Raw genomic sequence first — 19,279 nt, forward strand, 5'->3', positions numbered from 1 at the left:
TTCCAGAGTCAGGTTCAGTCACCGTTGACCCTCCAGAGTCAGGGCTAGTTACCGTTGACCCTCCAGAGTCAGGGCTAGTCACCGTTGAACCTCCAGAGTCAGGTCTAGTCACCATTGACCCTCCAGAGTCAGGTCTAGTAACCGTTGACCTTCCAGAGTCAAGTCAAGTCCCCTGTGAAATTCATGGACAAGGGCAAGTCACCAATGAAATTCACGGGCAAAGACCAGTCACCTGTATTCTTCATGGGCAAGGTCAAGTCACCGACTATCTTCATGGGCAAATGCAAGTCACCATTGATCTTCGTTAACAAATGCAAGTCACCAATGATCTTCATGAACAAATGCAAGTCACAAATGATCTTCATGAGAAGAGTCAAGTCAGCATTGATCTTCTAGAGTCCAGTCCTCGCCTCTGTGGAACTTCCAGAGCCTCGTCACGTATCAGCCGAACTCTCTGAGCGCTCCACTGATCCTGTCGTGGCCACGGAGGCTACCCTTAACTTGTTCATGTTCTCTGTTTCAGACTTGCCTAACCAGACTTGCTCTCCTGTTAACCCAACCACATGGATGTGGTGGTATTCTGCTCCGCCCTGGGGGGCTTCTGTTTCGACCACACGGATGTGGTGTTCTTCTACTCCTCCCTGGGGGGCTTCTGTCTTGACCACACGGATGTGGTGGTCTTCTGTGCCGCCCTGAATCCAGACATTAATGTTTTCATTTTTTTTCAACTAATTCATAAATTAACAATTGCCATTTTATTTCCTTTTTTTTATTCAGGGTTCATGCGGGGTTGTAAAAGGAAGTAAAAGGTAGTAAATTAAATTATGCCTAATTAAGGCCAGTGAAAAGTAGTACAAAGTAGTAAACGTCATCTGACGAGGTAATCAATTTTCGAAGCCCCATCTATCTGGGTCTATATCATGGGTGTCCAAACTACGGCCCACGGGCCAACTGCACCCGCAGTCCAGTTTTTATTGGCCCGCAGCCAGGGTCCGAAATTAACAAGCTCCAAGTGCGGTTAGATTTTCCGTTTGGCGAGTAAATCTCAAAAGGCTATCCGCCATACTGACGGGTGAATGTTCATCATACCAAAATAGTAATTAAAAAATATTACAATGGCCTATTGTAATGTTATGATGCCTGGAAATTAGTTCAAATCTCCTGCGTATCTAGAGCTAGTGAGCAAAAGTGCGCATGCAAACCGTGTAGCGATCGCAGGGCAGAGAGGGAGAGACCTTGCGTGTGTGTGTGTTTCTCTCTCTCTCTCTCTCTCATGCAGTGGTGACGTGTTCATATAAACGGCACCTAAACACTGTAAAAATATATAATATGACATTTTAATTGTTTATTAATAATCAAGTGTTTCTGTGTCAGCTGCAAAGATGAAGTTGACACTGACTCGCGATCGTCGCAGTAGTGAACGCACCGGAGAAAAAAGCATTTCTTACGGATTAGCCTATAGCCTAGTTTTATTTACTGTTTTTTTCGGACTATAAGTCGCACCTGAGTATAAGTCGCGTCAGTCCAAAAATACGTCATGATGAGGAAAAAAACATATAGAAATCGCACTGGACTATAAGTCGCATTTATTTAGAACCAAAAGAAAACATTACCATCTACAGACGTGAGAGGGCGGCTCGCGGCTGTAGACGGTAATGTTTTCTCTTGGTTCATTTCTCTCGGTTCATGTCAAATTAATTTTGGTAAATAAGTCGCAGGACTATAAGTCGCAGGACCAGCCAAATTATGAGAAAAAGTGCGACTTATAGTCCGTAAAATACGGTAGTTTTGAATGTTTCTTATTAAAAGTAGAAATTTCAAGCTTTCTGTAGATAATAGATATAGGATATTTCTAATTTGTTAAGGGCTGTGAGGTGAGTAGCCTAGGCTACCTATACACTGAGTTTCGGTTCATGTCTGAATGTGTTGTGATTTATACAAACTAATGAAACATGGATTAAAATTAAGAAAAACTTAATACAAAACGAAATTCCTTTCAAAGAGAGGCTTTGATTTTTCTGTTTGATGTTTTCTCTCTTTTTCTCTCTCTCTCTCTCTCTCTCTGTGTTGGACAGTGCTTGGCCAGTGTTGAAGTTATTTGTTTATTAATGAAATACTGTTATTATAGTGTACAATTGCACTTTGTTATTACACCTTGTGTAGCTGTTCATTATTAAGGTCCAGTCTGTCTTTTAATTTTTATGTAATTGTTACTCTTTGACATATTGAGTAAATCCAATGGACCAAGGCCTTTTGTGATATCTTGATTAATCCAAGTCCTATGGTAGAGTTCCCTCTTACTTGAATGTAGCTCACTCACTTGCCCTAACACACATGCACACTCACGTACACCTACAGAACCTCTCCTGACTTTCTCTTTCTCGCTCTCTGGTTCTCTATCTCTCCCTTCCAGTGTTGAAATTAAGTTATAATTGCCTCATTAAATTGTGATTAAATATGTTATTAATTTATTTTTGGAAAGATATTTAATGTCTTGTCACTGCAACAGTTGAAGTTTGAAGCCGTGTTGGTAGTAAAAATATTGTGATGCTAGTAAAATAGGTGGTAAAAAGACACCCACACACACACACACATAATGACGAGAGACGTTGACTAAAGATTTATCCATAAACATCAGTCGCAGAAATCTGTATATATCTCTGTGTAATGTTTGAACTGTTAAAGCTACATTTGATTAAAAATGTTTCTAAAATATTTGCCTATTGTGTTTTCAGCAAGATAAAACATTATCTGCACACTATAACATAGGCCTGCTTGTACATTTATCAAACAATTAAACAATTATAATTATTTATATATATATATATATATATATATATATATATATATATATATATATATATATATATATATATATATATATATATATTAAAATTAAATGACATTTATGCATTTAGCAGTCGCTTTTATCCGAAGCGACTTACAGTTCATTTGTTCCCGGGGGAATCGAACCCCCAACTTGGCGCTTGCTTGCTTGCTAGCGCAGTGCTCTACCAGTTGAGCTACAGGGACACTTATATAAGATACATAAGTGTTCCTGTAGCTCAACTGACTTCTATTTGAAAATATTTTTTGCTAAAAAATGTAATGTAGATTCTAATGTAGACGAAATTCTGTGGCTGGTGTTTATGAATAAAGCTTTCGCCTATGTTAATAATGTTTAGTGAGTTTGGTCATTTAAAAACTGTGTATAAGCCACGTTAAACATTTTCCATTGGAGGAAAACCTTAACGCATAATTGAACATGTTGCGTTATAATTCTAGACTCGCCTGCTTGTCTGTAACATGTTTACTGAATTCGGTCTTTTAAAAACACAGTGTTAATGCATTAAGCCACGTAACGCATTTTAGAATGTTCCACAATGGTTATATATGTGTGTGTGTGTGTGTGTGTGTGGTAGATAGTTTTCTATAGGATAAAATCGCTTCACGTTAAACTTGTGCATTGTGTTCACATTCTTTGCTCTTCTACTTTTGTGTAAATAGTAGGCTATATTTTATTAATGAGTTGTATGCTTTGCAATTTTAATTACTGTATTAATGCATTAAGGCTTAAACCATAGCATTTTTGTTTCCAAAGGGAGGAAAACAAACGCTTAACTTGAGACTTGACGATTTCATATTCCGGTCACATTTGCTTACCAGAAGGTGCAAGGCAATATAGTTCACAACATTAATAAGGTGTATACCAAATTTTGTGGTATTTTTACAACATCTTCTACCATTAAGTCTATGGAGGATAACAGTTTAGTGAGTAGCATGCATATTCTTATTTGTTTCCTGTACCTATACATTATTAAGACATTGTATTAATAAATATACAAAGTTTGGGCTTTTTAATTTATACCACTGTCTTGTCTTTGTTCATTGAGGCACATATTTTCTTTAGGTCTTCAGTGGCACAAAACACTTAATATGCATTTTAGCTAAATTTGCTTTCTGCTTGTCTGTAAATAGTAGCCTTTTTGTTTATTATGCTCTATATAATCCTGTGTGTGACAAATAAAATCTTGAATCTTGAATCACTGTTTTAAGCCACGTTAAGCATTTGTGAAACAGTCTGTGGCACCCCCTGTGCTAATGATACAGCCCACTGCACATATTATAAGATAAAAAACTGGGGGGGGAAAAAGCAGAGGCAGCCTCATGCTAGTGGCTGCTATGGGAGCTGGGGCCTTTATAAAAGGTAAGAGGTTAGAAGTAACAGGAGGGAAGACTGGGACATGAGGGTCTATGTTGCAAACTGTTGTAGCTGTAGGCCACAGGAAGGTGGAAGGGTTTTTGACTTTTGGCGGGGCAGGCTGAAAGTGAAAGTGACATACGGCCAAGTATGGTGACCCATACTCAGAATTCATGCTCTGCTTTTAACCCATCCAAAGTGCACACACACACACCGTGAAAACACACCCGGAACAGTGGGCAGCCATTTACACTGTGGCGCCCGGGGAGCAGTTGGGGGTTCTGTGCCTTGCTCAAGGGCACCTCAGTCGTGGTATTGAAGGTGGAGAGACCACTGTACATGCACTCCCCCCACCCACAATTCCTGCCAGCCTGAGACTCAAACTCACAACCCTTCAATTGCAAGTCTGACTCACTAACCATTAGGCCACGACTGGAATGCCTGGGTAGCCCGCAGTGTTGCCAACTTAGCCATTTTGTTGCTTTTTTTTTTTTTTTGTTGGATTGTTGTGGAGAATCCGAAAATGATTTGATGATTTGAAAATCCAGTCTCGTTGTTTGGACAGGAAAAAAAAAAGTTGGTCTGTTATGGCAAAGGAGTGAACCGAATGCTTAAAGACTAGAAATAATGAAGGTAATGTCACGTACGGTGATACAATAAGCACGGGAGAGATCCAAATGCAGTAAAACCGGTTTATTTGAGGGGCAATCCAAAAGAATAAACAGTCCAGGCCGGGTCAAAACCAGAAGATCCAAAACATAAACACAAACAAAAACACACGGGAAAAGCAGACTCAGGAAAGTAACATCCATACGACAAGGACTCCGTAACAAAGATTCAAACACACCGGGTATAAATGTACAGAAGGATAATGGGGAAACAGGAGACAGGTGGGGAACAATCAATTAACTTAAACAAGGAGGAAGGTGACCAAATAAGGGAACAAGAAGTGATGAGATGACAGACACCGTGGGAACGGAGGACACCTAGGGGACACCCAGGGAACACAACCCAGAGAATGTGACAGAACCCCCCCCCTCTACGGAGTGGCTTCCAGACGCTCCACGATAGACAAAACCGAGACCAGGAGGGAGGCGGACAGGTGGAGGCTCCGGGGGAGGGACAGAGGGCCAGAATAACCGAGGGAAACAGGGACCGGAGTGAAGACACAAAACAAGAAGCAAACAGTAAAATGAAACCCCCCCCCCCCCCAGGGCGGAGCAGAAGAACACCATATCCGTGTGGTCCGAGCGGAAGCCCCCCAGGGCGGAGCAGAAGACCACCACATCCTCGTGGTTGCCGCCAGAGTCCCCCAGGGCAGACCGGATGACCACCACCTCCTCGTGGTCACCGCCAGAGTCCCCCAGGGAGGACCGGATGACCACCACCTCCTCGTTGTCACCGCCAGAGTCCACCAGGGCGGAGCCGATGACCACCACGCCCCTGTGGTTGATGCCGGAGTCCAACAGGGCGGAGCAGAAGACAAGCAAGCCCCTGTGGTTGAGGCCGGAGTCCCCCAGGGTGGAGCAGCAGACCACCCAGTGACTTGACTTGTCTTTAGAAGGTCCCTGGTGACTAGCCCTGACTCTGGAAGGTCCCCGTGACAAGCCCTGACTCTGGAAGGTCATCGGTGACTGGCCCTGACTCTAGAGGGTCATCGGTGACTGGCCCTGGCTCTGGAAGATCATCGTACTCCTGACTCGACTCTGGAGGGTCCACCGGCACCTGACTCGACTCCGGAGGGTCCACCGGTACCTGACTCGACTCCTGAGAGTCCACCGGAACCTGGCTCGACTCCTGAGAGTCCACCGGAACCTGACTCGACCGGAATCTGGCTCGACTCCTGAGAGTCCACCGGAACCTGGCTCGACTCCTGAGAGTCCACCGGAACCTGACTCGACTCCTGAGAGTCCACCGGAACCTGACTCGACTCCTGAGAGTCCACCGTAACCTGACTCCCTGAGAGTCCACCGTACCTGACTCGACTCCTGAGAGTCCACCGGAACCTGACTCGACTCCTGAGAGTCATCCGTAACCTGACTCGACTCCGGAGAGTCCACCATAACCTGACTCGACTCCGGAGAGTCCACCGTAACCTGACTCAACTCCGGAGAGTCCACCGTAACCTGACTCGACTCCGGAGAGTCCACAGAAATATGACTCGACTCCGGAGAGTCCACGGGAACATGACTCGACTCCGGAGAGTCCACGGGAACATGACTCGACCCTGGAGAGTCCACGGGAATCTGACTCGACTCCGGAGAGTCTACGGGAATCTGACTCGACTCCGGAGAGTCCACCGGAATCTGACTCGACTCCGGGGAGTCCACCGGAACCTGACCCGACTCCAGAGAGTCCACGGGAATCTGACTCGACTCTGGAGAGTTCACAGGAACATGACTCGACTCCAGAGAGTCCACCGGAACCTGACTAGACTCTGGACTGTCTGTGAATACCTGAGGCACCTCGGCTTCGGGCACTGTCTCTGGAACGGTCTCGGGCACCGCATCGGCATCCGGAACAGCATCGGGCACCGCCTCGGCATCGGGCACCGCCTCGGCATCGGGCACCGCCTCGGCATCGGGTACCGCCTCGGCCTCCGGAACAGCATCAGGCACCGCCTCGGCCTCCAGAACACCAACGGACTCTGCCAGGAGACAGGTGGGGAACAATCAATTAGCTTAAACAAGGAGGAAGGTGACCAAATAAGGGAACAGGAAGTGATGAGATGACAGACACTGTGGGAACGGAGGACACCTAGTGGACACCCAGGGAACACAACCCAGACACTGTGACAGAACCCCCCTCTACAGAGTGGCTTCCAGACGCTCCACAATAGACAAAACAGAGACCAGGAGGGAGGCGGACAGGTGGAGGCTTAGGGGGAGGGACAGAGGGCCAGAATAACCGAGGGAAACAGGGACCGGAGTGAAGACACAAAACAAGAAGCAAACAGTAAAATGAAACCCCCCCAGGGCGGAGCAGAAGAACACCATATCCGTGTGGTCCGAGCGGAAGCCCCCCAGGGCGGAGCAGAAGACCACCACGTCCTCGTGGTTGCCGCCGGAGTCCCCCAGGGCAGACCGGATGACCACCACCTCCTCGTGGTCACCACCAGAGTCCCCCAGGGCGGACCGGATGACCACCACCTCCTTGTGGTCACCGCAAGAGTCCACCAGGGCGGACCGGATGACCACCACCTCCTCGTTATCACCACCAGAGTCCACCAGGGCGGAGCCGATGACCACCACGCCCCTGTGGTTGATGCCGGAGTCCAACAGGGTGGAGCAGAAGACAAGCAAGCCCCTGTGGTTGAGGCCGGAGTCCCCCAGGGCGGAGCAGCAGACCACCCAGTGACTTGACTTGTCTCTAGAAGGTCCCCGGTGACTAGCCCTGACTCTGGAAGGTCCCCGTGACAAGCCCTGACTCTGGAAGGTCATCGGTGACTGGCCCTGACTCTGGAGGGTCATCGGTGACTGGCCCTGGCTCTGGAGGATCATCGTACTCCTGACTCGACTCTGGAGGGTCCACCGGCACCTGACTTGACTCCGGAGGGTCCACCGGTACCTGACTCGACTCCTGAGAGTCCACCGGAACCTGGCTCGACTCCTGAGAGTCCACCGGAACCTGACTCGACCGGAACCTGGCTCGACTCCTGAGAGTCAATCGGAACCTGACTCGACTCCTGAGAGTCCACCGTAACCTGACTCCCTGAGAGTCCACCGTACCTGACTCGACTCCTGAGAGTCCACCAGAACCTGACTCAACTCCTGAGAGTCCACGGAAATATGACTCGACTCCGGAGAGTCCACGGGAATCTGACTTGACTCTGGAGAGTTCAGAGGAACATGACTCGAATCTGGAGAGTCCACCGGAACCTGACTAGACTCTGGACTGTCTGTGAAGACCTGAGGCACCTCGGCTTTGGGCACTGTCTCTGGAACAGTCTCGGGCACCGCCTCGGTCATGGCATCGGGAGCGGCCTCGGGCACCGCATCGGGAATGGCCTCGGACAATGCCTCGGTAACGGCCTCGGGAGCGGTCTCGGGCACCGCATCGGGAGCGGCCTCGGGCACCGCCTCGGCCTCCGGAACGGCAACAGACACTGCCTCAGCATCGGGAACCGCCTCGGCCTCCGGAACAGCATCGGGCACTGCCTCGGCCTCCGGAAAAGCATCGGGCACCGCCTCGGCCTCCAGAACAGCATCGGGCACCGCCCCGGCCTCCGGAACAGCATCAGGCACCGCCTCGGCATCGGGCACCGCCTCGGCCTCCGGAACAGCATCGGGCACCACCTCGGCATCGGGTACCGCCTCGGCGTCCGGAACAGCATCGGGCACCATCTCGGCCTCCAGAACAGCAACGGACTCTGCCTCGGCATCGGGCAACGCCTCGGCATCAAGCACCACCTCGGCCTCCGGAACAGCCTCGGGCACCGCCTCAACCTCTGGAACAGCATCGGGCACCGCCTCGGCATCGGGTACAGCCTTGGCATCCGGAACAGCATCGGGCACCGCCTCGGCCTCCAGAACAGCAACGGACTCTGCCTCGGCATCGGGCACCGCCTCGACCTCCGGAACCGCATCGGGGCACCACCTCGGTCTCCGGAACAGCATCGGGCACCGCCTCGGCATCGGGCACCACCTCGGCCTCCGGAACAGCCTCGGGCACCGCCTCAACCTTTCTCTCTTGTGCTGGTTGGATAGATGGTGTAATTACTAATGATGGACTGGCCGTGTTAATTATCTGCACATGCCGAAATTTGTTAATGAAACATCACATAAAGTTTCAATAGAATATATCATGCAGAGTTTTATGAGAATGTGTCATGTAGAGTTTCAGTAGGAGGTACAATTTTAGAGTATGTTGTAGAATAACATTATAATATGTAGGACATTTAGAATGCATTATAGATTTTCAGTAGATTTTTTTCACAGATTCAGTATAATGTTATGTAATGTAAAGTTTCAGTAGAATGTGTCATGTAGAGTTTCAGTAGTGTCAGTTTCAGTAGAGGGTCTCACAGCGTTTTAGTAGATTTTTTTTTTTTATCTTTTCATCAAAAGTGCTTGAACTCCTATAAATTTCATTGCTCTCTGTTTTAACTGAGTAATTATATGGAATTTCAGTAGAATGTGCAGTGTCAGTTGAATATGTCATATAGAGTTTCGGTAGAATATGTCATGTAGAGTTTCGGTAGAATATGTCATGTAGAGTTTCAGAAGAATCCATCACATGGAGTTTCAATAAAAAATGCGATAACGTGCAATAAAATAATTATTATAATAACACGATAACTTTCCCAGCCCAATTTAATTTAATTAAATCTGTTTTCATTTTTGCATCTTTGCTTTTATAATTGCATTTTGGTCTGTTAGTCTATTTTGCTAAGAAAAGTTACACATTTGCTCTGTGATTAAAAAAAATAAAAGAAAATAATAAAAAAAAACTTGGGTGTTTATTGATTGTTGTGTTTTTGTCCCATTTGAAAGCTTGCATTCTCTATATGATGATTGGCTGAGTTCTGAGATGGGCGGGACTTTGCAAAGGAATAGCTGATAACTGTTTGTTGTATTGTTTTTGCCATTTACAAATACTGTTAAATTACAGTTTCTTATCAATGTTAGCACACATCTTGTTATAATAATTTATGAATGAGATCTAAGTAATATTGATCAGACACAGAGCAACTCTCTGTCTGATCCTAACATGAGTTTACTGGAGCAGCATGGCCTGTGTGTTTTGGGGTGTAATTCTTCACAGTCCTCCAGAGATGTTGCGTGTAAGCAGTTTTACCTCGCTGTTGCAGTGATAATATCCGTTCAGCACAAACCTCTGGGTTTGGTCTCATTGCACTGCATTTGAAAATATCAGTTTTAGTGGCAGTGGGGAAATTGCTTTAGTGTAATTGAATTTGATGGGGGTTTATTCCTCAGCCATCTCGCTTGCACTCTATATTTTAAGTGATCCTGTCAGGGGCTGTATGTCTGCTAAACGGGTCCCTGGTGGCATTCAGTGGCAGTGTAATTCAGTGGCAGTGTAATTCATTGGCGTCATCTGCAGACTGCTGCTAAACTTAAGCGGGCGCAGGAGCTGATCGTGACCTCCGGCACATGATGCTCTTACACCAGCTCTGAAGAGAAAATTCATATGAGCTCAAAGAAATACAAGCTCCAATATATATTAATCAAATGCTAGCTTATTACTTACTGAATACTCTACAGCATATGCTAAAAACAGTGAACATTAAATGTTTCTGACTTTAGTACACTCTCAAAAATAAAGGTGCTTCACGATGCAAAAGAAGGTTCTTCAGATCATAAAAAGGTAAGAAAGACATGGTTCTCTAAAGCAGCTTTGACTAAATTTTTTGTGGTACCAAAAATGTGACCCTGGAGCACAAAAGCAGTCTTAAGTCGCTGGGGTATATTTGTAGCAATAGCCAAAAAAAAAAAAAAACCCTTTGTAAGGGTCAAAATTATCGATTTTTCTTTTATGCCAAAAAATCATTAGGATATTAAGTAAAGATCATGTTCCATGAAGATATTTAGTAAATTTTCTACCATAAATATATTAAAACTTAATTTTTGATTAGTAATATGCATTACTAAGAACTTCCTTTGGACTACTTTGAAGGTGATTTTCCCAGTAATTAGATTTTTTTGCAGTCTCATATATATATATATATATATATATATATATATATATATATATATATATATATATATATATATATATATATATATATATATATATGTGTCTGTGTGTGTGTGTGTGTGTGTGTGTATGTGTGGATCAGGGCTGGTAATTTACCTCATTAATTAATTATGGAGAAACATATTGCGTTAAAATTATTAACACTTTTACGCACTTGCCCGCCCCAGACCTCTGTGTATCACCTGCCATTTCATACATTCGATTAATGAGTCATATGAGGCAGAGCAACAACTTACTGCGGGATGGAGCCTAGAGAATATACCTAAAATTCAAGATATTTGAAATGTTTGAAATTTTGTCTCATATTTATATCATAGGCAAGTTAAGAAATATCACATGGCTGTAGGCTAAGTACAATATCACATTAGAGTAAATGTTACACTCCTCTTATACAACATTTCATTAAGAAGTTAATATTTTGTTATTTTAGACACAATGTTGTCTGTTTTGCTCAATGTTTCCAACCAGAAGATAAAGACAAAGCACAACTGTTCATCCCCGAGCAACCCATAGCGGCATTTCATTTCTCAATCCGAGTGTTGAACCATTGGCCATAGTCGTGTTGGATTTGAAGCGACACACAGACCAATCGGTGTATGACATCCAAGAGAGATTCAAAAGCACAAGGAGTCGTCTGCTCTCTAAGATCTTGCGGTACTTTTATGTCACACACCAATCAGTCTGATGACTTCAAGACGATCAAACCTAATGATTCAATGAACCATTCATAAATAACCAGTTACTTCACTCCTGAATCAGCAATTTTAACAAATCAAACAAATTAATAAATGTATTGATGACTTAATCATTAAGACATTTACCACCAACTACTGACAGATTTAGTTTATTATTTAGAGTATCATTTCATTCAAGAAAGAATTTAATATTTTCATAGTAATAATATTAAAATTAAGAAAATAAATTATTAAAGTTATAGTTCAACCAACCAAAAATGATGATTCTGTCATAATTTACTCACATGGTCCAAAAGAGTGCATTTAATACATTTTATCAAACAAAACATTTCTGGCTGAACCTACTTTTTGTAATCTCTGTTTGACGCTTTGCACAACAATGACTTGTTGTCTCTTGGGAGTAATTTCTCCAGATTTGATGTGCGATTAATTGGATTAATTAATTAGCACATCATGTAATTAATTAGCTTAAAAATTGTACGCGCTTACCAGCCCTTATATAGACATATAGATATTAGTGCTTTCAAATGATTAAGCACCTCCAAAATAAAAGTTTTTGTTTACATAATATGCATGTGTACTGTGTATATAAACATATAAACAATACAATTTTCTTTAATATGCATGCATGTGTTTGTATTTATATATACATAAAAAAATATACTCAGTACACACATGTATATTATTTAAACAAAAACTTTTATTTTGGATGTGATAAATCATGATTAATTATTTGACAGCAGTAATAAATAATGATACTAGATACTATAATAGAATATACCACAAAATGATTCAAACTAAATAGTTGTATGCTATTAATATCATTGTTAAGCTGCAGTCCATAACTTTTTTCAAAAAGTGTTGAAAATGTACAAAATGTACAGTATATAATAAGTGACTACATAATGAATGCATTTTCCAAAATGTGTTTTTGGCTCGTCTTGGATTACTACTATACATCTATAATAAGTGAAGTGTGTGTGTGTGTGTGTTTGTCTAAACACAGAGCTTAATTTAAGACGGCAGACCGTTTGATCAGATGAAGCAGACTCACCTGTGTTTGATAAAGAGTCTTATTTAAATGTAAAACATTTATTTCTCATGCATTACCATTCCTTTCACTCTTCACTCTTCTAAACAAAGAGGAACATTTCTTTTTCAAATCAAATCTCCCTGCGCTCGCTCTTCCCGCTCAGAGCGCCATGTTTGTTTAATGAGAGCGTGTTTGAGTCACACAGCTTCTCTCTGTGCAATTACCAATTCAGTCATTTCATACTACATGACATTTAATTGAAGTATCGAAATGCTCCGATAAAGCAGGTGAAGGGAAATGTGTAATTGTAATCGCTGAAGATCAAGAGCACTACCTAGGAAACCTGGACATGTGCCTTTTTATATTTCACACAAGACAAATTCTATTAAGCATTCATAAAGCCTGATTTAGGATCCATGTTTTTTTGTTTGTTTGTTTGTTTTGTTTTTTGCAAAACAGTTTTTGCTTTTCTTAATTTGTGTCTGAATGAATGGATGAATGAGTAAATTACAGAATTGCAAATTTACACTTAATTTTCACTCAGTAAATTTTACAAACAAGTGCAAAAGTGGCTAGTAATATACTGAACTGAACATGACCTTGTAAAGTAGAAATACTGAAATACTATCTTCCAAGGTTATTACAGCTAAATCTAACTAAAGTTGAAACTAAAACAAAACAAACAAACAAATAAATGTAATATTTTTTTTTTACTTGAAATAAAATAAACATTAATTGAAATAAAATAAAATAAAAACTGTTAACATTTCTCATACTATTTTAGATTAACTTGATGTAATAAAACTAAAACTGAAATAATATTTATAAAAACTGTATATATATATATATATATATATATATTCAAATAATAAAATGAAATAAAATAAAATGAAATGAAAACGGAAACCCTAAAAATAACAACTGATTCAAAATATTAATAGAATAATTAATTAATTAATAGAACTCTCAGTAATACGACAATAATGTTTTCTTGTAAAATGTACTCTAATAACCTTCGTTGTATTTACAACTTTGAAAAAAAATTTTTGGTATTGGGATATTCCATTAAAATAGAAGGTGAAATAATGGTGAAATAATGTTATTAGTAATGTTAAATATGATGACATTTTGGGGAATGTTTAAGTTTGAATATTTTATTTAGTTTTTCAGCCCTGCTGACATTTACCTTTACTTCATTTGCTCATCCTTATCAAAAATATCAAAAGGCTCGATATAACTAAAGGTAAACCATAATCTTTGTTATATTGCACAACTGAACATATAGCCCATTTTATTTTTGTATAAATATAGAAATATTTATGTAATGTATCAGCGTTTAGCCTGTGTTTTTTGGTCCACGTGGTCCAGCTGTAGAATATTTGAGTGTTTGTAATCTGTGTGCAGTAAAGCGGAGGGCTCACAGACAACAGGAATAAACGCACATGTTTATCATCCAGCCCCTCAGGACTGGACCTGCGCCACCGCAGAGTGAATTACAGGACCCCTAAAGCCCACAAGGTTCATTTTGCCAAGCGCCCAGAGAGAGAGAAAACACACACAAACACACACACACGCTGCCTCACAGCACTGTGTGTTTGGAAATAAAGCAAGGCTGGTGAATCTCAAACCATTTGGACTTGTGGAAATTATATCTGGGAAAGAATATGTGACACAAAATGGTGTAATGTTGTGCAAACTGTTGGTGTGTTTTTGGGAATTACTATAATTTTAAGGGACACGGTCTTGAAATATTTTTTTCATTTTATGTATGTGTATCTCTGTGTGTGTGTGTGTGTGTAGGTTTGTGTTTGCTCAACAGAGGCTGGTTTATTATTTTTGAAGCACATCACAGCATGAGTCTAGTCTGCCGCAGCCAGAGATGCATTAGACACTAAAGTGCACATATATGCATTTGCAGATGTGTGTGTGTGTGTGAAGCTAACTAACTATTTACATTGTTAATTTTTTGCATATTAATTAATTTATTATATAATTACACACAAACACACACACACACACACACACACACACACACACACACACACACACACACACACACACACACATATATATATATTAGTGCTGTCAAAATTAGCGCGTTAACGCATTCGATTAATTTGAAATATTTAACGCGTTAAAAAAAAATAACGCAATTAACGCGGTTGCAGTTTTTTTTTTTATTTCCAGTTCTGGCCTATGTGTGTTCAACGTGCAAAGAAATATGGATAAGACCAAGGAAGGACTTTTAGACGGAAAGTTTCAGTATAAAACTCTGCCGGATTACTCTTCAGTCTGCCACAAGAAACAGCAACATTAAAATCATGAACTCAAATGTCATTGTTTTAAAAAAAAACAAAAAAACAATGACTGTAACAGTGCGTAAATCAGACCTTTCTGTAACGCTAACGTTAATAAGCTTAAATGAAATTAACGAAATAATTGTGTAGCGGAGTATTTTTTTGTACACAGTGCCGCGAACTGTCAATCACTCCTGTGCGCGTGCATCACTGTCCTCCTCACAGCTGCAGCAACTTGCGCTCTCTCTCTCTTTTTTTAGAACTTAGAAAAAAGATGCTGCAGCCAATGAACAGCCAGCGGGGGCTGCAGGACGACTCAACCTCCGCAGACAGTTTTTAATGTTTATCAGACAATAAATACTCAAGATTTTGCTTTAGTATAACTCCCAACGAGTTTCACACACCTTCTCCGGCCACGTTGAGTTGTTGACACTTAACAGTGGGAAAAGCGACACATGCGCTATTCACTTGTATAACTTAAGGGTGAATGGTAATGTAGTTTCTGCTCTGGGTGGGATGAATTAGGAAGCTTGCATTGTGAAGGGCGCTCTGAAAATCGTCAGTGCAGGTAAAAGATTAAAACCTCTATTAAAACAGATGTCCAAATGAGCGTACCGGTACGCTACAAGCACGTTCTGGGCGCACGGAGAGGTGGCGGTACGCTCAAGAGCTATATTTGGAAGTGGCTGTACTGAGTACCGGTGCGTACCAGCCCACTTAAAGCACTGGCAATGACTATACTTTGGAATTTTTTTGCAGTCCACTTAGAATTCAACATGGAAATCATTTTTGTTTTTTATTGGCATTGATTGTTTTGAAATTCAAATGGTACTTACATGCCTGTGTTTTTATTTCTGTAATAAATATGGCTTTCAAGCTAACAGTTAATTTGGAGGATATTGATGGTTTATTGCAGGTATGTTGTTTACATGAGAAAATCTGTGTTACAAGTTAAACAAAAATTCCAATAAACAATCATATTTTGAATTTAAATAGTTTCTTTGTCTTGAGTTTACATTAATTATTTACATTTTACATTTACATATCCAAAAAGTTTCAGTTTTTTAATTGCGATTAATCGCGATTAATCGCGATTAATTTAAAAAAATTGTGCGATTAATTAGTTAATTTTTTTTAATCGATTGACAGCACTAATATATATATATATATATATATATATATATATATATATATATATATATATACATATATATATATACATATATATATAATGTTTATTTTCATACAATTCAAATGTATAAAGTCTCCTTGTAAGATTATGGTTATGGATTGATTTAATCATAATTATTCCATATGCTGTTGTTTACCATATTTGTGTTTTTTCGTAGTTATTTCCATCGTTTTCTCTCATTCTGCATGTAAAGAAGCTGCAGGTTTTCTGGTCAGATTCTGGTCTGGTTGGGTTCTCATCAGCTTTAGCTGGTGTTCTGGGATTCCTCGTTTAGACAGCTGAGTAAAGGCTGTGAGGATAATGAAATGTCAGTAAATATGTTCAGGCTGATTTTGCACATGGGTGCTTTTGTCCTTTAAAAATTAGTCACAGTTTCACATACACACTGATACCCTTCGCACAGAAGCCCACACACACACACACACACACACACACACACACCCCAGCACTCAGAAAGCATTCGTTCCCGCTCATTAGCCACATGCTAACGGTTCAATCATCCGCGAGTGTCTCAGGTGCTGGGTGTTCATCACACGCTGATCTGCTGACATTACCCTGACATTGAGCCTCACGGAAGATTTCATCTTTAAACGATCGCCATGATTCTTTAAAACTCCATTTGAATCTGTAATGTGGCGTATTTCCCCCAGAAACTGAATATTCAGCAGGAAATAATGCGAGGTGGATCATGATTGATCATTTTTGATTCGGTTGAGTGATATGACGGTATAAAACACGTGACCAAAGTGCTACAGATTCTGCTGAACAGTTAATACTGAAGTATATTTGAGAGATCGACGAAGAAACATGTTATAATACAGAGCTCAACCAGTCTCAAACAACTACAGATGATAAGGAAATAACATACTTAAGTGTGAGCTGAATATACTGATTTCAGACACTTAACTGCATGTCAATTATAATTAAATGAAAATGTCTTACAGATTAAATACACACACAAACACACACACAGTATATTAAAACCAGCTTAAGTAGGACTTATATCTTACATCTTTATATGTAATTTCAGAATTACTTCTAATATCTTTGAAATATGGTTAAAGTGCTGCTGAATGTACTGACAAACATGATAAACTAAAATCAACTTTAATGGCATTTCTATTAAAACGTGTGTCTTATGTGTTGAAGTTGCAATTTAGTGCATTTAATATATATTCACTTTAAATGTAATATCGAGTAAAACACTACAGTTTTGATAATCAAGAACTTGAATGTGCTTTAGTATGTCAGTCAACACATCAAAATAAGTTCTTTAAAGAGTGATAAGGTTTTATTAAAACATAGAGATTTAATGCACTTTACAGTAAAACTTTTAATTCGACGTTATTTCGAAGGTCACTTTTTAAAAGTATGTTTAGAAACAATCATGAAAGTGTTGTGATTTATTGTAAATCGCTTAAGTAGCCTTTTCATTAATATGATTTGTTATAGTTATTATGTTATCTATAATATGTCAATATAATATGTCAAGTAGTTTATTAAAATATACTTAAGACTTAGTAGTACAAGTGCACATTCATTATAAGAAATCACACTTGACTCTTATGTTCTTCCATTTAATTATTTCGTTATTTATTTATTCTACGGAGTGCAAAATAAGATAATTGATTAATATTTCAGCTTATTTATTTATTTTGTATCCAGTGAAAGCCAGTGGGGTCCAAATGTTGCAGGCTCCAAAAAGGACAAAAATGTTAAGAGTTGCATTGAGTGCATTGAAATATAAAGTATTATTTAATTATGACTACAGTGCACTATGAATCCCAGTAAAACAGAGACTTTTATTAAGAGGTAAATGAGGTCAATTTTAACCTGATGTCATTTATCATATGATTAAAATGCAATTAAAACACTTCATTTGTTGTGATGTAGTTTTAACTGCAATTTAAGAAAATATATTTTTTTTAAACAATGCATGTTTCAAAATATAAATGAAAAACCTGTCAAAAAAATCTAACCTGTCAATATATCATATTAAAACATTACACAGAGTGTAGATTCTGAAAGGAATATTGTTGTTCCTGTAGATCTGCTGTAAATCTACTACAGTATTCTGGAGGTTGATGTTTCTGGATAGATATCTACTGGCCTAAAAATAAAAAGAAACCATTCTCGAGTCTATGACATTCTGGTCATTGAACATGTGGTTTAATTTTATTGTGCAAAAATCACAAAAACAATGCTCAATCATTTTAATACTAAACGTGAGAAATGTAAATGCTAACAGACTCCAAATGCTCTTTCTCCCCTCTCTCTCTCTGTGTGTGTGTGTGTGTGTGTGTGTGTGTGTGTGTGTGTGTTTCCAGGTGTAATAACCGGACGCAGTGTGCCGTCGTGGCTGGACCGGATGCGTTTCCTGACCCCTGTCCTGGGACATACAAATACCTGGAAGTGCAGTACGAGTGTGTCCTGTACAGTACGTATGAGTTTCATATCAACATGTCTGTCTAATCAAAGCCCTTCAACACAAACACACCCAACATCTTCCTCCTGCAGCTTTATTCTTCTTCTCCTGCAGTTTAAAGACTTGCCTTCATTTGAACTCATCCATCCCTATCTGCAGTGTGTGTGTGTGGGGGGGTGAAAGTTTACATGATGACTTTGGTTACTGTGAGCTCTGTGATAAACTATGTAAGCGCTGCACTTTGTCAAAATGAGTAAGTTGCCAGATAGCTAATGATAGCGTTTGGCCGTGATAGATCGTCTCTTCTGTATCTTTAGTTATGAGAGCGCAGCGTCACATCCATCTGTGTGGAGGAATACCTGCGCTGTATACTCCACGGCTTTTCCTTATGCCAGTGTCCGTCTTTACTGATAAATGAGGGCCACGTACGCATCGCTGTTCACTGAATTGAGTTTTATTACAGCAGAGGAAACAATGACTGTTTCTCGCTTCCTACAGCTTCCTCACTACTGGTCAAAAGTTTAGGGTTAGTAAGTTTTTTTTGTATTTTTTTTTTTTTTGTGAAATTATTTTTTTTTTTTAGCAAATACACATTCAAGAGCTCAAAAGTGGCAATATAGATATAAAAAATAGATATAAAAAATGTTACAAAATATATTTTTTAGTTTTATTAATCAAAGAATCCTGAAAAAATTAAATGTTTCGCGGTTTCCACAAAA

General features: G+C 40.5%; 1 protein-coding gene across 2 annotated transcripts in view; it reads left to right on the forward strand.

Moving 5' to 3' along the window:
* The window catches only part of LOC113106380 (adhesion G protein-coupled receptor L3-like), an 89,711-nt gene that overhangs the window by 38,490 nt on the left and 31,942 nt on the right, over positions 1-19,279 (forward strand). For both annotated transcript variants that reach the window (XM_026268246.1, XM_026268247.1), the window contains exon 4: positions 18,463-18,572. In XM_026268246.1, coding sequence (XP_026124031.1) covers positions 18,463-18,572 — 110 coding nt within the window. The remainder of the gene's footprint in view (positions 1-18,462; positions 18,573-19,279) is intronic.

The sequence above is a fragment of the Carassius auratus genome, chromosome 7 (assembly GCF_003368295.1).
Source record: "Carassius auratus strain Wakin chromosome 7, ASM336829v1, whole genome shotgun sequence".
NCBI classification, from domain to species: domain Eukaryota; kingdom Metazoa; phylum Chordata; class Actinopteri; order Cypriniformes; family Cyprinidae; genus Carassius; species Carassius auratus.